The 27,384-nt window shown below is 37.1% G+C and overlaps 3 protein-coding genes across 3 annotated transcripts in view; 1 reads left to right on the top strand and 2 right to left on the bottom strand.

Annotated features, from left to right (window-relative positions):
* The window catches only part of Ndg (Nidogen), an 89,123-nt gene that overhangs the window by 24,420 nt on the left and 37,319 nt on the right, over positions 1–27,384 (bottom strand). The window contains exons 8-11 of the mRNA XM_074169965.1: positions 26,699–26,975; positions 23,849–24,202; positions 21,929–22,129; positions 20,223–20,369 (exon numbers count right to left, since the gene is read on the bottom strand). Of these exons, the coding sequence (XP_074026066.1) occupies positions 20,223–20,369; positions 21,929–22,129; positions 23,849–24,202; positions 26,699–26,975 (979 nt within the window). The remainder of the gene's footprint in view (positions 1–20,222; positions 20,370–21,928; positions 22,130–23,848; positions 24,203–26,698; positions 26,976–27,384) is intronic.
* On the top strand, positions 624–6,658 carry LOC141480133 (uncharacterized). Its single transcript, XM_074169967.1, has 2 exons — positions 624–765; positions 825–6,658. The coding sequence occupies exons 1-2, from the start codon at positions 751–753 to the stop codon at positions 1,227–1,229; spliced, it is 420 nt and encodes a 139-aa protein (XP_074026068.1). The 5' UTR covers positions 624–750; the 3' UTR covers positions 1,230–6,658.
* On the bottom strand, positions 14,174–18,426 carry LOC141480132 (uncharacterized). Its single transcript, XM_074169966.1, has 2 exons — positions 17,523–18,426; positions 14,174–17,463 (listed from the first exon to the last, which is right to left on the bottom strand). The coding sequence occupies exons 1-2, from the start codon at positions 18,103–18,105 to the stop codon at positions 14,174–14,176; spliced, it is 3,873 nt and encodes a 1,290-aa protein (XP_074026067.1). The 5' UTR covers positions 18,106–18,426.

Genomic DNA, 27,384 nt, shown 5'->3' with positions numbered 1-27,384 from the left:
ACTTTGAAGGAGTGTTTTGCGTCTGACTTTGAATGACCTGCAACTACGTCACGCGATAAAGACAATATTGTTTTGGAGTAGTGTTTTCGGACACCCAGCTTGTGGTGAAGAAGTACCCCCTCTTCTTCAACCACGTTCTATAAATGTTCGGAGGATCACCATTTCACATTCAGTTTGAATAACCCAACGTACTCGAATAGATGAGTGAAAGTAGTGCTGCAAAGTGACAGAGAGTATTACGTCAGGAGTATACACAGCAATCCAGGTGAACATATTTTATATTTGTATACCATAATTCCACTATATTCGAAATGGATCATTTGAAATTTAATATCGAAAAGATCAATTCTGCAATAATTCAACAAACTGTGGCTATGGAGCAGAAGCCTTTAATATCTTTGACTATCGATAAAGGTTATAAAATTGAAAAGATGTCGATGCTATCCACACGATATGGTAAATCCATTCAAGTAGTTTTGTTGGACGAGGAAAATAATACTTCTTTTAAATCATGGCTTCCAAAACGTGTCTCAGAACATTTTACGGAAGAAATGATTCACGAAGTGAATTCATCCAAAGCCAAATTCATTTTTACATATATCGGTCAAAGTTCTCAGGATTATCCTGGTGCTAAAACACGCTCACTAGTCAAATTCGATATTTTAGATTGAATATAACTTCAATATCTTTGTAAATAGTAGAAATATGGTATATTAATGTAAAATATGGATTAGCTCCCGCGCTTCAAACATGATAAAATTTCAAGTGAGTGTTTTTTTGCAGCATAATTTCCAAACTAATGAATGCATTTTGTGTATTTTCAGAGTACAAGCATGTGGATGCAATATTCAGCCGAAGAGTGGCCGGAAGCAGTCAATTTAGATTCTGCAATAAGGAGGTTGGCTTGGGAATTAGCCGACTTGAGTTTTGACGCTCTTCACTCATCAAACTATGATTTAAGTGTATGTTATGATGCTGAAGAGGTACGAAAACTTTTGGAGCTCAGTGAGAAATATGAACTTGGTGTGGCACTGTGCCATAAATATTCGTATGGAAGCGGAAATTTGGATGAGTTCTGTGAGCTAATGATTGAAGCAGACTTGAAGCATTTCCTTCACAGCATATCCGTTTACCTACCACAGAATATCATAGAGAAATATCAATTGGAGCCACAGAATCCCAACCCACAACCGGAAGAATCTTCAAATAACGGTGTTGTGAATATTTGAAATCTATTGTATACATTATAAAATCATGTTTCAATCCATGCTTGTCTATATCTGATTGTTTGGTAAATAAAAGGCAGAAGATAATTATTGAGTGTTTTATTATTTATCAATATCGAATACTCCATGGTGAATTACATGTCAATCTTATTACAATCCAGTCTGAACAGAGCCATTTAGGGCATTATAGGACAAAACAGCATCGTGTAGGATGAGTGCATATACTTTGGTGTTTGCTGGAAACTTCACCTTGCGTGTTTCGAATTCTATTTTGATGTCGACAGTAGATGACTTCATAGCATCGGGTTGGTGAGAGCAGTCGATGATAAATAGTGGATTGTTGCGAAAGCTACCAATATCCATCATGGGCTCACTCATAGCTTTATCGTAGTAGCTGCGTTGGAAGTTTTCATATGCATAGTAGGCTGACGAGTCTAACTTTTTGTCAAAATCTAGATTCCAACGCTCATATGGGTATACTTCAGAGTTTAGAGATAGTCGAATATTATTAATATTCGCATGTATGAATTTCGTCACATCTTTTGATATATTTTCAGATTGGTCGGTGCTTTGAAAGCCGATGATGATGTATCGAGGTCTTTCGAGGCTGTTGGTTGTCTTCACGGCCCAAATATCTGAGGATGTATCACGAAGTGTGGGTAATTCATAAAGGTCCCATATACGATAAGCCACCTTTACTTTTGCATTATTCGCATTTTTATTGATGCGGTTCAATAGCTTCAGTTTCTGACGATCTTCCGGCACGATGTGTCTGATTCTCCATTCTATTTTGTTGATTTCCAAATGAGCATCGACTTCTCCAATAAACGAATTTTTGAATGAGCGTGCAATAATCAAAATGAGCTCTTGCTTGACATTCAATACTCCTCTGTTGTAATCTTCAGCAAAACCCATGAGATACTTCAAGGGTAATTTACCGCTGAATACATTGCTGACGGAATCCAATATATCTTGTTTGTTCACATCAAGACCCCATCCTATTGGTAGTAGGGAATTTGCATGTGTTTGTCCAAATGATATCATCGTTTTCATTGTGGTAGTTATGCCGGGTTTTCGAACAACGGCCACTTGCTCTCCACCCATTTCATAGCGAATTTCGTCGAAGAGGAAGGCGAGGGCGTTATTGGATAGGTAGCACTGCTTCGTGTCATCAGATGGTGTGAACTTCCCCTCGATATAAATGTAACTGTCTGCAATATCGAGTATAAGGTCTTGAAAATTGATTGGAATTCGGATTTCATCTGAATTTTTGTAATATGGTGATCCATACGGTTTATATGTATGCTCGTGAAGGCTGATTAGGGAATGATCAAAGATGGGCTCCTCGAATACCTCCAGCTTATCACTTGTGGTTATGGTCGCCATGTTATTACTATTTTTTATATCGCACCTTCAAGCCAATAGATTTGAGAAAGTGTAAACTACTAGCGCTTAGTCTATATCTTGACCGTTTGGCGGGCATACGTGGAATGAATCGACTTTTAGATTTTCTCTTCTTTAAATGCACATTATCATAGTCTCCACCTGATACATTACGCTGATTCAACTGCTGCCGCTGCTGTAATCGCTGGCTTTTAAAGCACAACCCCATTTTTTAGAAAAAATTATGGTGAAATCAATAGCCTTATCAATTATAATCATCTGCTCAGCGTTATGAAATGATAAATACTGAGTTAAAATTTCTTCAGCTCCTGCTTTATACTGATTTTTTTCACAGATGATCATCGCTCACCATCGTTTTTGCTCAATTGTTTGAATGCTTATCGAGGGTTGTTTTTTCATATCAGATTGCATCGATTTGATATCCTTCTCCATATGTTCACACTTTTTTACAATTTCCACTAATTTCAGCCCAAGCGTAATGAGATCTTCCCTGACTGATGCGGAATATTTTTCTACTCCATCTAATCTCAAATTGATTTTATCAATATCAGAATCTAATTCTCCTCTGATCTTTGAGATGTAAAAACCAACATATTCTCGATTAACACAATCCGTACTCTCTTTAGGCTCGGCTACATTTTTCAAACGTTTATTTTCCATATCAAAGTTTCCATCGGAAGTCAATTTGAAACCAACTCCAGGTTGTCCTCGCAAAACAGTATTTGAAACTGCCTTACTTCTACGACCAAACTTATCGATGCTTCCACCACTCATTTTTGTGATACACTTATGACGGTCGTCGATGTTGTGAATCAACATATGAGAAATGATGATCGTTATATCCTAATCAATTCCAATTTAACTATTATTTTTTCACCATTGAAATTGATTAGATTACCATTATCATCCAATATGCGTAAAGTGATATTGTCGAGGTACTTACGACCGCCAGGCTGGATTGGCATATAAATAATATTTTGCGGTTCCTTGGTGAGTTTGTAACCGGGCTCTACATCAATATCAAATTCAAAGATGCTATGGATTTCATCACCATTTGAATATGCTCCAGCTGTGACATTACAATCCACACGAATAATTCTCACCTTATTGATATTTACGGGCAATGTTGATTCATGAGTTTCATCGATGCCAAACACATCGGCTTCGAACCCTAAAAGTTCGGCAATAGTGTTTTCATGTTTGAGATGGATGTAATATTTCGACCTCATTTCACATTTCAGAGTGTTGTTGTTTGCGTGTAGGAGAAATACTCCATCGATATTCTCCTCAGCTCCATTTTCCAATTGCATTTCTTTGGATTTGATGAATTTTTGAATCACCTTATTGATTTCATCAATTTCATATGCTCCAGGTGGAATTTTTATAATGATAGGAGGTGAGTTAGCTTCTTTAGAATAGGCGATAATATTATTTTTCACATCCACATTGAATATGGAGTTGTAGGAATAGAAACCGTGTAAGCCCAGACCATAATTAGCGCCACTATCCAATTCGATGGGTGGGTAGAAGTTGGCGCTCAACTCGCTAGAGTGTCCCGACAATGAAAACGTGCGTGACATGACTGATGAATTTTCACTGACTCATGTCAATTTATTGCTGGCAGCAGAAATTGTGGAGTAATCGTCGTTTTTTAGGTGGTCTGTCCAGATGATCCATCCCATTATGTGTGACTACATTCACATCATTCACTTTACAATAACAACAGAAAATTTTTCTTGTAGGTGGCCCATCATTCACATCGGAATTATTGCTGTTGCCGCTGGAATCATTCTGATGGTCTTGGCAGTACTGATACTTTAAGACATCAATATCATTTTGTAGATTTTGTGGTAACTTATCCCATACAGATGCAATTTCATGCGATGCACACCCAATCAACACCTCTTTCGGCATATTAGCGAGTTGTTCTTTACTCATTTCTCGTAAAGTGCGTACTCTGGAATATGCGATCAATGAATTACTCATCCTCTTGATACTTTCCCTGTCCTGCGCTGGTGTTATCTCCATGTCTTGCTCTGTAGAAATTCCAAACACAAATGACCACACCATACTGTGTTGAATTGTTGTTTACGCTCATAGTTATATGTGATAATAGTGGTAGGATTTGAACCCCTATGAAAATAGTGAATCAATTCTTTTGGAGGGGGTAAATCACCGAAACTATCGAAATATTTCACAGAAGTGCTGCTTTTTCTGTATGCTACCCAATGCGTCCCTTGACCATGTCGACTATCCAAATTTACTACGGCAGATTCATATCGGAGTGGTCCCGATTTTGGCAAATCGTCACGCATATATACCCCCCGAAAATATGGAATCATCATTTTCTTAGCATGATAGTTGAGGTCGATGTTGGAGAGAGCTCTTTGAGGTAGCAAATCTATGAGTTTTTTGAAATTTGAGGTTTCAAATAGACTCCTAATCCTTTACGGTAAGGCTTCAAATAGATACCGCTTCCTCGTTTACCTAGAGCGATTGCCTCCATATTTTTATTATGTCGATTGGCCTCACTCAATTGTTCCCTACTCGCTTTCGCTGCTTGTACTGCTTTTGTTATGCCAGCTGTAGCACCAGCTAAACTACCTAGCGCCGATAAACCAGCAAAAATTGGAATGAGTGGTAATATTCCACCAATTTTAGGAATTGGTATGATTCGCGGTGTGCGAATTTTCTTTTTCCCACCCGCAGCCCTCGTATATTTGCGTGCTGCTTTTAGTGCAATTTCAGCTGCTCTTTTAGAATTTTTGACAACAAATTCACTTCCGCCCGCTTTGTGTAGAACATCACGCACTTTCTTAACGATTCCAGAACCAAAAGCTGTCACCTTAGAATCTTTCAATAGTTTTTTTGATTTTTTTTTCTTGGTAGGACCCTTTTTTTTCTGTATTCGTGACTGCTTGGCTGCTAATTCGCAACCCATACCAAATCGTCGTTTTCCCTTCATTATATTCGTAATTAGCCAAGCGGCTCCTTTCTCTCCAATAGATGCGTCTTTTGCCTTGAATCGATTCCAAGCACTTTCTGCAAGCTCTTGATCTGCTCTGTGTCTAGCTGGAAGATTGTTAGGATCCTGTGAATATGCAATATCGTGTTTTCGGCATGCAGAATCCAGTTGATTCACACCCGGATCACCTCTCGCCAATCTTTTCTGCAATTTGGTGCCAGGGCCGCAATACTGATAGCCAGGTAAATGTAATTCGAAAGGTAGACTATTGATGAGGGAATTGACCAATCCCGTACCAGCTTTATTTGAATGCCGCTTAGGAGATCTGCATCGTCTCATAACCCCCATTTAAATAAAGGAATCGATTTGGAGACGTGCTTATATAGTCTCCAACTGTCATACAATGCGCATACTAAAGCAGAAGCACCAATTTTCCATCGATAATTTCGATGAAAAAGTGGGTAGCGGATCTGAAAGCGGTGTGAAACAGCGTCATGGATCCTTACTTCCACTATCCATTCGCGGTCTGATTATCGGACCTTCCAATTGCGGCAAGACAAATGTTATGATTTCTCTACTGACTCACCCTCTAGGATTACGATTTGCAAATGTTTATCTTTATTCAAAGTCCCTTTATCAACCCAAATATGAGTATTTACGTGAAGTATTAGCTCCAATTGAAGGGTTGGGATTTTACACTTTCGCCAATAATGCAACTGAAATAGTAGAGCCTTCGGATGCCAGAACCGATTCAATATTCATTTTCGATGATGTGATGTGTGAGAAACAGGATGTTATACGATCATATTTCAGTATGGGACGTCATAAAAATGTGGATTGCTTCTATCTAGCCCAAACATATTCACGAGTCCCGAAACAATTGATTCGAGATAATGCAAATTTTATTGTGCTGTTCAAACAAGATGATATGAATCTCAATCATATTTTTTCTGACCACGTGTCACCAGATGTGACATACAAGCAATTTAAAGATATGTGTGCGAGATGTTGGGAGAATAAATATGGATTTTTAGTAATTGATAAGGATCGAGAGGTGCTAGATGGACGTTATCGAAAAGGATTTGATGCTTTCATATATCCTTGACGTTCTTGAAACAATTGAATCATTCGAGTGCTAGATAGTGTGGACGACACTTCATTGCACACACATTTGAAGTGAATACATTATGGAGAGAAAAAATGATGATGAAATGTGTTTGAAAAGAAAGTTGATAGAAGCAACAGATGCCGTTCGGAAGAAATTTAATTATATCAAGAATAGTCGCTTAGGTGATCAATCAGCACTCGAAAGAATATATGAGCCAATAATAACTCCTTTGAAAGCAATATCTGCCAATACTGAAGGAGCATCTCAAATAAATCAGGTGATACAGACAACAAAGAGTGCTACACCATTCACCGCCAAAAATATAGTTAAAAGTGAGCTAAAACCGAAATTTGAAGAGGCTTTTTCGAAGGATCTTCAAGCTTCTTTATCGACAACTTCAGATTTAGAATCATCTAATGTGCTTGATAATGGTGATGAGGTACAAAAGCACATACAAAAGTTACTATCAGGAAATCCCTCATACGATACCGTCTTTGGAGTACACATGAACACTGAAACGGGAAATTTACAAATGGGTGTAGCTGATGTGGAGTTCATCAATGAGAAAATTGTGTTCAAGAAAAATGGTAAAACTATTGCCACTTATCAGGGTACCCCAAAACTATATAAATTATTATTCATGAAAGTACCGTCGGGAAATATCCCCTCTTCCGATATGATCACTTATGGTGATATACTCAAATTAACGAAGGCAGCATATAAATACAATGAAAGAAAACAGGGTCTATTATCAAATAATTGGAAGAAATATCGAGAAATAATCCTACCACTATTATCCAATGGAGACCCACTGCAGAACCCCAGTAGAGAAGGTGCCGGCATAATAAAAATACCCACTCAAAAGAAATATATCAGAAATAAGCATATAGATTATGTTTATTGGAATAAACTCGAAGAACTGGTTGATCGCCTTCGATTGCTTTGGAGTTCACGAATGGCTGGTCATACCGGGCACGATAATGAAATATTGGCCATAATTGAGGAGTTACGTGAAGAAGGATTAGTCTATTGACCGTAATATAATGAACACAATGTATGAAGCTGACTCAGTTACTCACAGACGATCTAACTATGCATACCACAATTGATAAATTTGGGCGTAGAAGGGGTGGTGTTGGTAAACCACTTGTTGGAAGATCGGGTGTTGGATTCATTCTCACACCACATGGTGATTATGACATTCAGAATAAGCGGCTACAGAATATTGGTGAACCTGTAGACGATGAAGACTCTGTCACTAAAAGATATGTTGACAATCACATTAAAGAAGCCAAGGAATCAACCCTGAACTATTTCCAAGAATTCATTTCACCAGCGCTACGATACGTCAGAAAAAACATTGATTCAAAAAATACCGAACTGCGAATCATCATTGACAAAAATGCACTCATCACTTCAGCATTAGCTGATCGGTTGAGTAATGTGGAAAAGCGAATTGGTGTTGTAACCGAGTTGGTTGATACTTTTACTGAGCGAGTTATTGAAGTTGAACAGTCAGTCGTTAAACCTGCACGTGAACAGTAGCGAACTGAATCCTCAACTTCATCATTTCGAAGAAGCCATACAGCAGTAGTATGAGTGATGCAAAATGGCAGGTTGTGAAGGAAATACATAAGTCGGCGCGTCGTAATTTTCCCCGTCGAATGACAATAATAAAGGGATTTTATGACTTGTGGCAGATGGATCTGATGGAAATGCAACCATATGCTAAAGAAAATAATGGTTATAGGTACATCCTCATAGTAATCAACTGTTACTCAAAGTATGTATGGTCAAGACCGCTGAGAAATAAAACAGCTGATTCAGTTACTGCAGCTATGGCGAGTGTGTTGAAAGATGCGAAGTATGTCCCAAGGAACTTACAATCTGATCACGGTACCGAGTTTTATAATTCAAAATTTTCATCGCTAATGAGAGAGCACCGTATCAATCATTACTCAACATTTAGTACAAAAAAAGCTGCAATTGCGGAAAGAGTCATCAGGACGTTGAAAAGTTGGCTTCATAGACAATTTTCACTTCAAGGCAATTACAGTTGGTTGAATATTCTTCCTATAATTACCAGTCAATATAACAACAAAGTTCATCGTACCATTGGCATGAAGCCTGCAGACGTAAAACCATCCACAAAATTGACAGTTTATGCAAGATCAAAGAAGCAGCGTGGAAAACGCGAAAAAAAAGAATTTAAAATTGGAGATATGGTGCGAATCAGTAAGTTTAAAGGCGTATTCGAAAAAGGTTATACGGCAAACTTTACAACTGAGCTTTTCAAAGTTGTAAAAGTAAATAGAACGTATCCTATAACTTATGCGCTCGAAGATGTGAACGGACAGCCAATTAAAGGTTCCTTCTATGGTATGGAATTGAATAAAACCCATGATCCCAATACATATTTGGTGGAGCGAGTTTTGAAACGAAAAGGACGTCGTTTATATGTAAAATGGCTCGGATTCTCCGAAAATCACAACTCGTGGATCAATGAAAATTCATTAGTGTAATAGCATTATTATTGTACTTGATGAAAAATAAAGTGGAATGTAATAAATTTGAATTTCATTATACATTTTCTAAAACTGTGGAATCTTTTATTCTTCGCTGTATAAATAGTTTCGAAATACCAAAAATTATACAAGTAATATTGTAGCAATGGATTTATTTATTTTATAAATCAACATACACTAAAATGATTTACATGAACAAAATGGAGTTTAAATCAACAGGTCTGCCCAGGGCCTATCTGGGTGTATGTCGATGTACGATTACCATGGATTCCTCGTCTCCTGATCTGCACCTCTCGTGAATTCGACTGGGCTGCCATATGCCCCTCTCTTAATCGTATAGAGCGAGAAGTGGGAGTAGTGTGGGGGGCGCTACTACGACCACAACCGAATCATATAAAAGTCGAGTCCCGATCCTGAACCTCACTCAGTATATGAGAGCATATCGAGATGAATTCCGAAAAAATTGCCGCTGTATTAGCTAGGATATCACTTGATGATGAGAATAATTGGACGGATGAAGAGTCATTGAATGGGGATGAAATGGCTCCCAACATAGAGGGAATTGTAGAAGAGGAAGTTGAAATTATTGGAGGCGAGGCAAATATTGTAGTCGACGAAGATGCTAATGATTTGGAGCACGAGGAGATTGTTGAAGGGGATGTCATCGAGGATGACCTGAGTGATGAAGGTATTGTGGCTGATTCATCTGAAGATGATGGTGCCTTAATGATCGGCGTCCGATGGCTCAACGTCACCGACACATTAGAAGATCGACTGGATCTGTATTGTGTGACAGATGCCCACGTAAATATCAGAACGATCGATGGCGGTATCCAGAAGTTATGTTGGTGCTGTTTTCGATTTTACTCGATACGTAACAATAACGGTGGCTGGTATCAACATGTAAACACCCATGATACGGTCTCTATGATGCAGCTGGGTCAGTATTGGTGTGAGGCATGTGAAAGGCCGCTCACAAATTTCACAAGAGTATCAGCATGCATAATATGCAATAGTGTCAAACCTGTGACACACTAACCGTGGGCCTTCTGGTCAAAAAAAAAACAGCCCTTTTCAGGGCTACATTATTCATACAAACAGTAGTAGTAGTAGTACACCGGGGAATATCGTCTCGCGACATGAGATTCTTCTTCTCAGGTCTGAAAGTTGGAAAATTTCCACTTAGTAGTAGAATATGAAACTGGTTTACAGCTGAAAATATACATTTTCATTGAATAACTAGTATATTTTCGATTTTACAAGGAAAAAAGTTATGACGAAAGTTGTATGAAATTGGATTTTTTACAATTGAGAATGAATATCAACTACACCCTGCCCCAAATATCATGATCCGCGTAGCAAATTACACGGCTGCCACTGAAATAATGAAGCAGCAACCGCGAATCAACGGCTGTGACAGAATAAATAAATTGATCCACGGATTAATCGCCACTGTCGCGGGCCCGCGAATAGTAAGCGGATCCATGATAATCCGCGAAATAGATGAAAGTTTACGATGTAGGTGAGAAATTAAATACACTCTGTTTTAAAGTTATGACGCGGTTTCAACCGCGGATCCGCGACTGCGGCGGAATGAATCACGACTCAATCCGTTGAATGAATCATAATTCGCGGGATGAAGATAGGAAACAGATGTGGTCCGCTTCGCTCCGCTTCGCTCCGCTCCGCTTCAAAAATTTTTCGACACGCGAATTGAATTAATTCGTGACCGCCGTTGAAATTATTCTGCGGATTAAATCGCGGATTCGCGGTCACGGTCGCGGATCCGCGGATAATTCGCAGATAAAACCGCGGATCCGCGGCCATGGTCAACCGCTCAGTTAACAATACCTTAGAAGTTGAGGATATGTAGTTTATTCCCAGATATCATAGCTTGAAGCCCAACCGCTCAATTGTAGGTGCCTTAGAAGTTGGAGATATAAAGATTACTCCTAACTTGAGATTACTACTCAGATTCTATCATCACGCATTAGTATTATCACTCTCAGATATCATCCGTCACATATATATAAAGTGAAATACACTATAATTGCAAGTCTATCTTCTCTATGAACCATCATCAATTGGTTCTCTTTGCAGGCAACTCAGGAGGAAAATTTTGCTTTGATCAGCTAACCACATAAATGTGCGTTCTACTATAATTGAAAGGTGAATACCTGATAGGTATTTCATTTCAAACAGACTAATTTGTAGTTATGTCAGCATAATAGTTGGAAAAAAACAGGAGCAGAATTTTTTTTGTCAGAATTTATTTTTTAAATTAGAAAAAACAAACAAACAAATTATTATTATTTTCATTACATTTTCAAATACAGATATAACATTTCGAAATCAATTTTAAACTATAAATATAATTTATTCTACATATTGAATATGACTAGAACATGATTGGATTGGAAGTATAAATGCTGCCACAACCCGTATATAGCAACCAGAGTATATATTTTCAAATAAAGCAAAATATTTACAACAATTTTGAATAGGCTTCAGTATGTATACTTCAAGAGAATGAGCGATGAAGATAGGATGACCATCGTCTGTGTGATTGTACAATTATTTGTGAATGATGAGATTTAGGGAAGAGTAGACACTGCCCCAACCACGCAGTGCCCTGTGTACACCAACCAACAGTATGTGTACTCCTAGGAAAGGAATAGGAATGAGGAATAGAAATTAGGATTATTCTATAAGGATAGGGGATGGTGGTGGACTATCCTCGATGGGGATTGGTGGGTCAGGAGGAATATCTTCATCGTCCGAATCAGAATCATCCGTCTCCCTAGGAAATAGGTCCCACATCACTGATGGCGCGTCATAGTCCACCTCGTCGTCATCCCACAGGCCATCATACAGGTCAGCGTCAGAATCAGTATCCACGTTGGGATCCAGGAACTCGTTTTCGGAGACGTCCGCATCATCGGTGCTGGTAACTTGCATCACCTGCAGTCTGGTATCGTGCCATGCTCCGGGCTGCTCGTAGTGATGATGCCCTGTGGTGGAATGTACCTCACCTTCTTCGACGGTCCAGTTGTCAGGTGACCTTCTGGGCTCCAAAAATGCGTGTGGCTCGGTGGTGGAATCCGCTTGTTGATAAGTAACTGCCATGTTGAAGATAGCTTAGCAACTGAATGTTCCATCGGAGACTCTCTACTTTTATACTTTCGAGAGGGAGTGGGAAGGAGTGGGGGAGGAGTGGGGATGATGTGGAATGAAGCGTTCATAAGATATTTTTTCCGGGATGAAAAGAAGAGAGGGAAGTGGACACTGCCCCAACCACGCAGTGCCCTGTGTACACCAACCAACTCACGTGTACTCCATGAAAAAAAAAAAGGATCTAGGGAAAGGAAATAGATGGAGGTTATGTCCCAACAACGTCAACTTTCTTCCTGATCCGCTCCCTGAGAGCCTTAACACGCTCGGCCATTTCGTCGACCTCCATGCGGTACCGATTTGTTGAATCTGCCTCAACACGGTACTCCTCATCGACCCCATTGATGCTGATTTCCACCTCAGCAATTTCAGCCAACAAACGCCGTTTCTGTTCGACTAGCTGCGCCTGTCGAACTTCAAATCGTCGTTTACGTGATGCAATTTCCGCCAATTTTGCATCGCTGCCCTGGATCGTCACCAGCTTCACCTTCCTCTCTTGGCATATTCTGTCAAGCTCAAGCACGTCCTCGACTAAGCTAGAGGTTCTCTGCGATGACGGTAACTCCAGGTGGCGGCCAGAGGGTTGGGCAGAAGTTACCTGCTGAACACTTGGCGTCGGTGGCGGAGGTGCTATGGGGCCGGCTGGTGGCTGATGAGATGGCTCGGTCGTGGCCTCCGAAGATGCCGTGATGGCTGGCTCAATGTCGCCCGCAGCAGTTAACATCTGCGGAGCCGTCGGTGACTGCTTTCTCGTCTTGGTCGCCTTAGACGTCGAGATGGTAGTATCTGACGTGGAAGGGGCCCGCCAGAGGGTCGAGGTCATAGGCGGCCGTCGATAGGGGTTGGACTCGTCCCACATCTTCATGTACTTCTGCAGCTCCGTCTGCTTTGGCTTCACCGACGACGCCACCTGTTTTGGCTTAGCGGAGGGCCTCCTCTTCTTAACGGGTTCGGGAGCAGCAAAGTCCTCATCACTACCGCTCGGAGCCGCTCTCTTACAGACAATCTTCGACCCCTTCTTCGCAACTTTGGCGGTGCTCTTCGTTTCAGAAGAAGGGGTGGTCGAAGGAACATCCTCCATCCAGCTGCTTCCGGGTCTTGGATCCGCCGTTACCAACACAACTTCTTCTGGAAGGGGGCTAAGTGGAGGTCCAAGTTGGAATTCAGTCAAGAAGTCCACTATATCCTGTGGTAGCTCCGATTGCTGCACCACCACGTCCTGCAGGATGTTGACCTTACCCTCCACGGATTTATCAGCGTCAATGATTGAAGACATACTGCACACTAGAAATTCACAAAATATTAGAATAAAGCATAATAATCAACATTACTTATATACTCACAGTTTTTATTCGAAGAAGATGAACACAGCTAGAGACCCAACTAAATTCGGTAGATATTCGAAGGCTAGAAGAAGCAGTTCGAATGATGAGTGCTCCTGAGCAGTCCCGCTTTTGTTACCTAAGCCACTCCTCCTCAACCCCCCTCCACTTACCACCTCCACTTTATCTAATACGGGGACTAAATGATGAGTCTGGCAACACTGTTATATTATATTCTCGCAGATTATGTGGATAGCTTGATATTATATATTCCAATATTATGAAAAATAGTTTATACCTCTTCAATACTTTGTGTTGGAATTGTAATGAAACAAGATGTATCACTGATATATTTTATTTCATAATCTATATCATAATGGATATTTACAATGGGAATAATATATATTATAATTTCAGAGCTTCGTAGGTATAGATTTACCACATTGAACTAACTAATCATCTGATTGTTCCTCCAATAATCTTATGAGTTGATCCAATTTTTCATCAGAATCCGCCTCATGATTAGGCACAGTTTTGAGGGCGTCGATAAGGAATTTGAAATTTACCTCAGGGCTGGTTTGGTAGAACTCAATATCCTTATGCCCCCACGGTAATGTTTTTGTGGTATTGGGGATGATGAATCGCTTATCATCCTTGTATGATAGCGCAACTTTATTACACATTAGAGTATACACATCGTGTAACTCACTTCGAAAAGTGCTCATCTTACGCAATATGGTACCACCTGATTCGACTATTTTCCTATAATCGTCAAGTGACATTTGATTTTTTATGACCGACTTTTTTATCCCTTTTGCCTTCTTCAATTCATCACTAACGGACTTGACATGATATGCTTTTGCGCCGGTACCATAAAAACTGATAATTGGATCATTAGGAAATTCGTCTTTCATATTTCCCAATATTGGTTCAGTTATAGGCATAGCAAACTGATTTTCAACTTTGTAGTTGGATGTATCGAATTTCTCTACATTGTCCCTCATGAAATCATAAAAGTTCTCCGTGAAAATTTTAAGAATGAGAGAGTCGGTATCGGTGTAGAGGAGAGAAGCATTTGACCCATAATGTTTTTTTATGAATTTATAAAAAAACTCATACATAACTGTTTTAGATAAATCAAGAATACTGAATCCAAGATATAGCGGTTTATTGTAATTTATTTTCACTTTACCCATATGAATGGCGACAAAGTCCTCTGAGAAAATTGAAAGCGTTTTAAAATTTGGCCGAGCGATGAGAGCATTTGCACCAGTTGCACGCTTTATAGACTCCCAATGAGTCACAAGCCGAATGTCATTTCTATTATCAACGTTTTCCATTGTTTTTCCAAAGACAGCATTTGTTCTTGTCTTGAAAATATTTTTATGATAAACATTTGTAGCTTGATTTCTCATTAGGGTATTAAGGTCTACATATTTCTTCAACCATGGTGATTGATTGAATGAGAGAACTCTGTGAGTCCTCATCACTATCAGTCCATTTTCAATTGCCTGCCTCAAAGCCCTATAATGAACAATGTATTTTCTCTTATCATTCAGATTAGGTATTAATTTGGGTATTTTTGAATTTGAACCGGGTGGAATTACGCTCTCTACAAGGAATGGCAGATCCGAATGTGCATCGTGAAGTTCTTCAGGGTAATGGACATCTACTTCCAGAACATAACCCTTAGGACCATCGTCTGGAACACCCATGATATCTAGTTGAAGAATTTCTTGTTCGGATAGCCATGTAAACCCATCTGTCGGTAATGGTTGGGACATACTGTGACCATAGAGGTTCGTAGCGTCCAAATAAGTGATGAATGATGATGCTTCATTTTCATCATAATCGGGTAGAAAACGATTATTAGCAACATGCTTTCTTTCAGAACACTGACTAATACCCCCACGAATACCCTTTTGGAAAAAAGTTATCATGTCAATATCCGTAAGCAATTCCAGCTCTACACCGGTGTATTTGAGCATGGCATCCCAAGAATGGCCAGGAGAAGTAAAATAGTGGGCTGGATCTAATTTATATTTATCCAGACATATATTACGGAAATTTTCGAAAATATCACATAAAATCAATACATCTGATTTCAAATACAAATCTGAATAGTCTCCTAACGTTTCACACTCGAACAAGGACCATACACGTTTTGCCCTCTCATAATCATCCTCAGATATGTGTTTCTCGTTCAATTGATCATAAAAATCGGATTTTGATGGTAGCTCAGTACAATCTAACGTGGTCAAATTTTTAACAAAACTGTAGGGAAAAACTCCTTTCTGTCTCATCAAAAGAAATTTTTCATTTTCCGGAAAACACTTTCGTGTTTCATAACATTGCTCATCTGACAAGCTCTCCCCTAACTGCTGCAGTGATGACGCCATGAATCTAAAGCTATCGATAAATCTCAGCTTTAGGAATTGTTTTTTCAATTTACCAAATTTATCTATTGTGGTACCCATCAATAGATGCTTAGTGAAAGAAATGTAATTTTCCTTTGTTTGACCGATAACCTCCACCTTGTTCTTATTAGTGCATAACTCTTTTATGAACAAGTGGCAGTCATAGCCGCTCAAGTTATGGAAAATTATTGGAACGAAATTCGGTAACTTGTAATTCAAATTACATCGAGAATGTGCAGCTCCATATCTTTTCTTTCCCGTCAAGTGACAATGATCTCTCACTTTGACGTCACCCAATTCGAAGGGTTTCTCACAAATACCGCAACTATCAGCAGTTAAAAATTCATTCTCCTCTGATGCTGTTAATGGCTTCATTGGCACGATACGATTCAAATATGTATAGTAGATGGCCCTCAGGTCAGACTCCAGCCTGGCTACAAATACTTTGGCAGCGTCCTCCCCACGATAAAGAACAAATTTGGAGGCTGAATCATCGAAAGAACAACGAATTCGGTATGAGAATGAGTATGGCTCGTGAATAAATGATTTATTTGTGAAGGAACGTATTGGATCCGGTTCATTTGTATGTATAGGCTTCAGAATTGATTCAAAATCAGCGTATACCACGAAGGGGACTTTCAACTGCCTTTCAAAATTTTCAAATTTTAATATATTTTCCGGTATGGCCCTACCACATTTATCAATTTTGATTTGCGTTGTGGGAATGGTGGTACAAATAAAATTGCAATCATTCAACTGATGTCGTAATAATTTGCGTTCGTCTGAAAAATACATCAAACAACCATCACAAAAATACATTCTATGCCCGTGGGATGAAATTTGTGATGAAACTAACCTTGATAGATCCTTTATCCAGCAATAGTGGCTATTACTAGATTCATCGGTGATGTTCAATAAATTTACATGGCGACCGAGTTTCCGCCGTGCGTAATAAAGAGGACCCACAATTTCATATTTCGGTTTGTTGTTTTCAAAAGTTGTTTCTAACCCATAAACATTGACTGAACAATCATTCATATTCTCAAATTGTGGAATATCACGTAATTTCATGGGAAAATCTATACCTTCAACATTAAGTACATCTCTGAAGTCTGGATATGAGCCTACTTCAGAAGTTCTAGTTTGCGCTGGTCGCAGAGCTGATGTCACCGCCCAAGCGAAGCAAAAATGGTCTTCATTTCTCACATTAACTACTGCCCTCTTCAAAGCGATGAATTCTGGAAGCTTGATGTAGGAGGATCCACTGAGAGGACTATATTTGTTGATGTTTACTTCGATAAAAACAACTTTCTCCAGAGTCCAACCTATAAACACATTATTCGTTTAATGACTGAAATCTTTCATATTTATGTAGATAATATACCTGAGTCGCGTTCTTGAAATTCCACAGCTTTTGCAGACAACGTGTCGACGAATGTCCTATAAACCTCTTCAAGGTTGTTTGATTGATCAACAATTTGGTTTTGGCTGTTGAAAGACTTCACCTCTAATATTTCCTGCGTCTGAAGTATGTACCTCCCAAACAACTCCATGTTCACTTTCAAGGTGTTATGAACTTGCACCATTCGATCAATCAAAGTCACAACTTTATGCCTCACTTCATTAAAGAAAGATTGATAGTCTGAATGTGGATTCTTACTTTCGACCCTGTAGCTAACAATCCTATATTTAAATGCGCTGTTGATGATTTTCACACCATCCTCAAATTCCGTACAGGAATTTGTTCTATGCTCCAATGTTTTGAGGTGTGAATTCATCCTATTCACAGGTACCATTCTATTGCAATAGTTGCACAATTCCTGAACTGCACTTGGTTGGGCAGAATCCACTCTGGGCCGTTTTGCTGGAGGACCTGCATCATTATCCGGCCTGCAGGACTGCATTTGATGACGACGCATGTTATCTTTACGGCTGAAACTTTTACCACACCTATCACAGTGAAACATATTTGTAGATATATTCAATACGCGCGATATCAAACTAACTCCTGTGAATGAGTAGCACCTCTTTTATATGTTCATTCAAAAAGTGGGGGAGGGAAGGAGAATACACGAGCGCCCTCAAATTTACATCAGCAAAGACACATGATATTGTAGAAGGTCACTCAAAGTCAAACTGAAAACGCACTCCAAAAGTCTCTTCGTCCATGCGGCTGAAGGTCGTTCAAAGTCGAATATTCTAAATAACAACGTGGATCAATTAAGGTCGTTCAAGGTCAAACTTGAAACATTACCTCAAAGTCACCTTGCTTTTGTCGCGTGATGTGTGTCAGGGTCGTTCAAAGACACTGCCTCAAAGTCACCTTGCCTGCCTTGTGTAACGTTGATCAAGGTCGTTCAAGGGCAAACTCAAAACAATCGTTCAAAGTCACCTTGGTTGCGTTAAATCGTGTAGGTGCAAAACTGGCTCGAATTCATTGGAAGTCAAAGTCACCTTGTCGAAAATATGGGAAAAGAATGAAGGTCATTCAAGGTTAAACCCAAAACAGCACCTCAAAGTCACCTTGTCTGCGTTGCCGTATGACGCATGCCAAGGTCGTTCAAGGTCAAACTCATAACACCTCCTCAAAGTCACCTTCGCAACTTCGTGTGACGTAGAGGTCATTTCAAGGTTGAAAGTGGTGGGGGGAGGTTCTGAAATCGGCTTAAACTAACTACTCACACAGAGTACTGGACAAAAGTAACTGGCAATAAACGCAGTAGAACCTTCATTAGGGAACCGTCCGAGAAATGAACCGAAGAACTACTTCAAATAGTAGGGACCGGCTCAGAATAATTACAGGGCTACTGACCGGTCATTGCCCGCTCTACACATCTTATGCGAATGTGAGGCACTGAATCACAGGAGGCAGGCAATATATGGACGTACGAAATTACGTCCAGAAGAATATGACAAACATCCAACACGGAACCTGTACAAACTAGTACAGGGAACGAGACTGATGGAATGGGTGTCACGAGAAGATGGGAGAACAAACGCAATAAGCCCAAGAGGATAAGTGTTTCCTGGAGACTTGGATTAAATGGACAAGGTTAATAAAAAAAAAGTTTGAAAAAAAAGTTGAATATCCAAAATAAGTGATGAATTCAAAAAAACGAGCAAGAAAACCACGTCAGTTTCCGTTTGAAACAGTTTATCTCGAAAACGGTTCAAAATAGAAATAGTATTATCTGAACAGAGTTAATCTAAAATTGGATGTAGAGCTCAAAAATGTTGAAATATACAGGGTGTTCCATTTGAAAAAAATGGAGTTCCACTCATTTTTTCATGATATCAAAATATCTGCATTTTTTGAAGACCCTGTATGAGGCAAATGAAAATATAACTAGGAGTGAAGATCCTCATAGTATCACTCCACTCCATTTCAAATTTGATCGTTTTAGTGCAAGAGAGTTCAAGATTATCAGCATTTATAAAAGTTCATTTTTGGTTAAAAAAATATCGAAATTAATTTATATCTTCTAAACGGTAATAGATAGGTATAGGAAAATAGTGTATGAATTTGTTGACAAAGTGATAATGAAACATAATATGATATTATATACGGGGTGTTCTATTTAAAAAATCAAAGAAGCCGCTACTTTATAGTAGAAGCGACAACGCCGCTTCGTCTAAAATATTTTAGGCGTGTAGGTCATATTGATTCATGCATACTGTGAAATTTTCAGGTCGATCCGTTAAATAGTTTGTTAAATAGTTAAATAGTTTGTCATGTATATATATATATATATATATATATATATATATATATATATATATATATATATATATATATATATATACAGAGATATATGATGTTATTATGTTATTTATCAGATTTATCATAGATTAAAAAAAAACAAGAAATTTATTTTAAAAAATGCTCATATCAAATAGGTGAGATGAAGATGCAATGTTTATAATGAAGCAAATAGGTGTAAAATCATAACTTCTACTCAAATAATACTTTGTGAGGATTTCGCATATAGAATAATATACAGTGAGAACTCTCAGTAGAATCTCACTTAAAAAAGTTGAAGCATTACTTCTTGTCGTACTAGAAAAAACCATTAGGTGAACTAACCATCAATGAATTGTAATGTGGTATCAGATACGCCTCCTGACTGGGTTACATCTTCTCCCAGGACACAATAGTTCGTTCCATATTCTATTCTGTAACCATCAGGACACCAGCAAGACTCCACTGAACAAATTTGCTCAACCTTTTGACCTGAAAATATTTCAGTTTTGATTCAAAGAATGCATTGAAATAAGAACTATTATTTGAAAAAACCAATATTCGAGGAACTCTTTAGGAACCCCATAATGAAATGAAAGATTATTGAATTTCATATTGTTCAGAAAAAATACAGGGTATTCTATTTAAAATAACAAAGTTATCTTTGATCGAAATAATAAAAAAGTGACAATAATTTTTGAACATTCTGTATACTATTGAAAAACCGGTTTTATCGACATCAATAGCCCAAAACTTTTTAATGCTTTGTCAGAATTCGAAGGGATGATTTCTATACATTTCGATGTTATTTAGTTTTCAATTGTGCCTAACATTTTCATAAAAAAATCAATAACTCGGGAACGGTTATAGTTAGGTACAAAGAATCTCATATGAAATCATATAATTTTTTCCTAACCTATTCAAAAGTGTAACGAAAAACAGGGTCTTCCATTTAAGAAAACACAACTTTGATATGTCACACTTTTTTGAGCCTCTCTGTAGTCTCCACAATAATTTCCTTCAATATACATATAATGAAATGTAGAAATTAATAATTTGGTTTATAGGAACCGTGTCGTATGGGGTACCCCACCCTGTATATATATATATATATATATATATATATATATATATATATATATATATATATATATATATATATATATATATATATATATATATATATATATATAGGTAAATACACAGACCATAGGTATTTACTATTTCACAGTTGATAAATTTGTTTTCCAAATTTTGAATTTTAACCTCAAATTGGGCATGACCCTGTTTGATATTTCGCATACTGAAATATTTCAATTACCAGATCTTGGAGTTGTTGAATGGAATATGAAATATAATGTACCTATTCACATTATGTAATAAAGTAATGACGAAAATTATGCAGTTGACCCGGCTAAAATTGTAACTTTAGTTTACTTTTTGATGAATTCAAAAAATTAAAGCTATTCTTTTTCGAAAGGTTAGGTTATTCGGAGCAATAGCTATACTCCATCCATGTAAGCAACTTAGTGTTCCTAAACATTATCATGCCAAGTGCCCGTGACCTCCCACACAAGGCTGTTTGTATAGAGTCGCACTAAGGAACGACCGAAATTTTATTTTATTTTTTAAATGCGGCTGGGTATGGGAAACTTTTTTGGGTGGAGTGTAGGGACACAAATTAATAGTTTCTTCAGCCGTATCAGCACTTAACTTTGACATTTCAAAAATTTTAAACTTTAAAATATCGTATATGTACACACCACAGGCGTTAAAACATAATTGACTACTCCGACAGTATAACATGAATCGCGCCAGCTGATTACAGTTTTATCTGATTGGCCAGCGTAAGGACGCTTGTTTATTTTACCCAATAGATACAAATGTGCGTGGTGTCATGCTCTGATCACGCATCTATCTATGTTTGGGTTACCTTGTTTTGTTGGATGGATATATAAGTTTTCATAACCTTGTCCACTCATATCGGATACGTAAATTGATGACGCATGTGTGATTTTTTGTTGTATTAAGTTTGGTTATGATCTACTCACCTCCAAAATTTTCTTGAGTTGTAATTTCAATAGTAGTTGTCTCGAGCTGATAGCACGTGTAGCCATCACCAGCATAACCCGGTAAACATGAGCAATAATAATTATTGGTTTCCCGGTTTATCTCGCAGTAACCAAAGGGAGAACAATTGTTTCCTAAATGACAGCTTTGTTCAATCAAAGGTTCACAATATTGACCATTTCCTAGACAGAAAATAAAACATGTCATTTCTCTTAACGGTATAAAGATTCACAAGATTGTACACAATTTAACATTTTTATGACAGATTGTTTACCCATCTATAGAAATTACATCTGCTGACTATCCATACCAAGGTCGTAATATTCAAAAAGCACTTTATTGTTAGATTTTCACCAAACAATTGGTGTGTGGTATAACAATTTAAAATACCAACTTTCTCAGTTTAAATATAATTTCTTGTATAATATTCAGGTTTTATGATTCGCCAGAACACTCTAGAAATCGGAAGCAGTATGATTTCAGATTCCTGACTAAAAATAACACCGAAAAAACAAAAAGTATTTTATTACAGAAATTCGCAACAAAAACTGATAAGTCATACTGTTTATTTCTTGATAATGTGGAAAAGAAAAAACATTAATGTCAATTTGGGGTTAAAAATGTTTACCGCGAACGTCTTGACATCATCTTAATTTTAAACTTTATTTTCTCAAGAAATTATTACAGCTCATCTAAAGGAAATACAAGAAAAACAAAAAAAATCAACAAGGAAAGGTGCACTTATCAGAAAAAATACAGATCCTAATTGTATCACATTATTATCTAACATAGCCATTATTTGACAAACTGGTTAAGGCCAGTCATCGGATATATTAACACCGAACATCAGGGTTGCTTATCCACTTGAAGTATCTATGTTTTCTCCAGATTCAAGCATACCATCCAATTTGGTATTATTTGATTTTATATCCTATTAATTGTTCTTCGAAAGATGTGAAAGATGTTTCATTAAATAAACGAAGAACTTCCATTTAACTCTGTATGTTATTATAGAAACAATTATCTTTTAGAATTGTTGTTTTGTTCATTTCAGTTTGATGAACCACTTTTCTAACAAGCAGTTTTGGACATTCAAACGATTTGCGGTTGTAATGAAGTAAATACAATCTTACAACCTTATAACACAGGTGTATTGAAACTCTTGAAACACTTTTTTTTTAACTATGTCAGCCATTTCAGCGTTAGTAAAATTATTCATGATGAAATCACTGCTAATTGACAACTCTTGACTTTCACTGATATGACAACACTATCACTGCATCATTGCATGATATGCAAAGTGGCTTCAATTTTATTTTCTTCAAAACGAAGCTAGATATGAAAAAAACACAAGCGACTACAAAGTTGTATATTCAGTTGATTGACCTAAAAAAATTAATGTTCATAGGAACTTCTTTTCTTAAAACAACCTGACGATCCACTCTCTGAAGTTTAGTATCGTAGTTAGGAAACACTATTTAAATACACAGAAAATGGAAAGCACAACTCCATCACAAAATTTAAATTTCCATTGAAAAATATCTAATTAGTGGAATTTCATATTTTGCACTTAAATTCGTTTTTGACATGTATTGTACTTCTGAAACAAATTTCAAATTTGATTTCATTTCATTGCATTTTTTCAAGATATGTTATGTGTTTATTGTAAAAAATCTTCTATATGTTACTGCTATTTTATAACAGTTTGTAGTTAATTATAGTCTCTAATAGTAAGCATTTATTGTTTCTCGGGACAATAAACTGAATTGAATTGAATTGAATATTCTTGATGATATTTTTCGCTATTGTTGATGGTGAATAAATTATTATTATTATCGATATAGGTTCATGAAATTAACAGAATACCCCCTCTGGAACATTCATTAAACAATGAAACTAACCTGTGAATCCGACCATACATTTACAACGGGCTATACCATTGCTTTCCACGCATTCAGAGTTTTCATTGCAGGTAACATTCTGACACGACTTTGCATTATCGCATAGATGCCCGTTCCCTTCAAACCCAGGATTACATTGGCAGATGTAACTGCCAACTACGTTGATACACTGGGCGTTGTAATCGCACTCGTGCTGTCCCGTCTGGCATTCGTTAATATCTGAACAAAGTGTTTGGTTGCCGTCGTAAATATTTTGATATCCAGGATTGCAGATACAACGGAAGGAATCATTCTCCACCACGCAAGCGCTGTTTGGTACACACTGGGATCGACCTTCTTCGCATGGGTCGAAATCTGCAAGAAACAGTATATTGTTCACCCTTGAAAGCGTACCTAAATAACTAATATTCACGACACCAGAGCCTAAAGACAAAGCTTTCATGATCCAACACTAGACTCGACATAGGTCTCGTCCGTGCTAGACTTCTTAAAGGACAAACTTAAGTGAGTAAAGTCAATGATATCTCTCCTTACAGAAACGCTTTCTATGAGATGGACAGAAGACTCAATGCTACTTCAACTTACGAATATCGAAGATAAACGAGGCTCTCCAAGCTAGCACCATAGATAAGACTTGGTATTATTTTTGGGGTTGTCTTTGTCTTCTAATTGCCTTGTAGTGAAGACAAATCTCGTTCGGTAATCAATAACGAAGCTTGGATTTGCAACGGGTCGCCTTGGGAGCCTTATCTTTGATTTTCGATGTTAGTGTCTTCTGCCGATCCCATAAATAGCATCTTCGTAATTGGAGATTTCATCGCCTTTACTAACAAATATTCAGTTATTTCACTTACACGTTACACTTACACGTGTAATCGATTATTATTCTCTATAGTTAAACAATATGTAGGAAACGGAAGTTTCCAACAAGCCATGGTTTTGAATTATAAAAATTCATATATAATGAAGGTATTTTGTAAAAAAAATATCTATGTGAAGAACAAAGATTGCGTAGAGGTGGCATTATCTTAGTTTTTTATATTTTATGGTGTGAACAGTCACTTTCTTGATGACTTCATTCTCATGTCGTCTTCAAAGCATGATTTGTATTTTTTCCACACATTTGTATTCTTTTTGTATCAATATATTAGGTTAACCATAAATACTTGTATTATTATTTTTTCTATTACGACTACACTGACAATTACTATGAAATACATTGGAAAACAAATTGATATCTTCGTAGAAAAAATTGTAGGTTTCTTGAAATTTGGGGGAAAACATATTTAACAAAAACTCTTTGTTTGATATTTGTGTAAAAATTGATGAAACCATTACTAAACATTTTTGTGACATGTATTAGGACTAATGATATAAAAAGATTTGCAGAAATATACTTCGAAGTTATTAAAAATTGATTCGATAACTTTATTGATAACTTAAAAAAAACAAATTTTATTCCTTTTCTTTATTATAAAAAGTTATTGCCGAATTCAGGACCTGTCATAATCAAAGGTACATTTCAAGTTAATGAAACCATCAGTATTAAATATTGAAGAGTGATGAATTACAGTAAAAAAACTATTTGTTCAACAGAATTTGTTGTGTATAAATTGATGGAACCAATACCAAAGCTAAACATTTTCTTCACGTGGTTCCACAAGGTAGTGTATTAGTACTGATGCATGATTTAAAAACAATTGCAGAAATATACTTCGAAGTTATTAAAAATTGGTTTAATGATAATTCATTGATGATTTAAAAAAAAATAATATATTCCTTTCCTTTACTATAAAAATTCATTACCGAATCCAGGACATGTTATAATCAAAGATATATTTCAAGTCAATGAAACCCTCATTATTAAATATTGAGGAGTAATGAAACAGCCAAACTGAGATTGATTACCAAAATTCAAATAAAAAAAAATCAAATACTTTTCAAATACTCAAAGCAGTTTTCAATATTTTCCTGACATATATTTAATCACTTAATTTTTGAATTTCCTCATTCAAGTACAAACAAATAATGTCTCTTTTCTATAAGTATAATAAAATTGTACACATCTTGATTCCAGAATGAAAATGATTCAACATTTTTAAATTTGATTGTTATTATTATTGTGATTATATCAATACTCATAAGTAAACAAGCCATCCAATAATGTGAGAATTGAATTGTCTATTCATGCTGAAATGCATTAACTATGTGTATGCATATTTGAATTATAAATAAATTTGAATAGTCCTTCAGCTGACTCCTAATAATAATAACATTACTGTTTCACATTATATATCAGTATATACATATAGTTATAATATTGTTCAACTGGTACTATCGGCATATTCAATGTGATTTAAAAGTAATGTCCTTAATATATTCTTCAATTAAGTTGTCAATAACATCGTATAATCAATAATATTCATTGATTGTCAGTTCATATTCGACTCACGTTGTAAGAGTAACTTATGAACTGTTCATATTGTAACGAATCTGAAGCCGGCCCTGACCGATATCTCAGCCAGCAAACGCATAACTCATCGCGAACCACCGCGAAAGGTATAAGTGAGTGCCGAAACCCCTAGAGAGATCTGGAGCGACCGTTGCCGATATAAAAAGGCCGTCTGTATTCAGAAAGCGAATCGTGCGTTTAAATAAAGAATTCGAACAGTGAAAATAAATTAAGCGTTAGTTGTTAAGTGTTGAATATAAATTAGTTGTGATAGTGAAATATTGTTAAAAATAAATTTGTTTTAGACAATCAATTCTTTAATTCGTGACAGTATGTTGAGAATGGAATGAAAATAATTTTCCCAAATAGTTTATAGAATTTCAATTCGTGATTCTTACCTCCTAAAGGTGTGATTTTGTTGCTCAATCCGAATCTAATTATTTGCTCTCTACTCTCGTAACTGATGAAATTCTTCCCAACTTTCAACTTCCACGTTTCCCCAACTGATTTCTTATCAAATTTGCAGTAATCGAAAACGAAAGTCTGATCGATTGCAAAGTAGTGAACAAACTCTTCTCCGTTTGGAAGAGAATATCTGAATTCTCTTTGTGCAGTCATCTGTATTATTCCTGGTGCTGTCATCGTGTACTCTTCCTGGTACTCATCTATGTTCACCTGAAAATACATATTTTTGTTACTAATTGCTTAACTTAAGAGAAGAAGTGTTAGTGAAAATGGTATCAGTAACCATTTTGCATGTATATACAATGGGATCAAACTCCACTTGGATTAATTTTTTTCGATAGCAGAACATCGCACGTAAAACACGTAAAACACATGCTAAACAGCTGAAACTCTGAACATATGTTCGAGACGAGTGTACCAACATTTTCACTTTACTTTTTGACATACGTCAAATTTATGTTGATTTTAATTCTTGGAGTAAGAGCATCAGTTTATCCAATTTCAAATCATACATAGTTGGGGAATTGGCCGCGGTGGTAGTGCGCCCGACTCACGATCGGAGGGCCGTGGGTTCGATTCCCGCCTCGAACAGATATTTTTCTCGAGAGAATTTATCTGG

This window comes from Leptinotarsa decemlineata, unplaced genomic scaffold (genome assembly GCF_025532065.1).
Source record: "Leptinotarsa decemlineata unplaced genomic scaffold, Ldec_3_MD MMD2_P_RNA_scaffold_6, whole genome shotgun sequence".
NCBI classification, from domain to species: Eukaryota; Metazoa; Arthropoda; class Insecta; order Coleoptera; family Chrysomelidae; genus Leptinotarsa; species Leptinotarsa decemlineata.
Note: the sequence above shows the minus strand (reverse complement) of the source record. Positions and strands in the feature narration are given on the sequence as shown.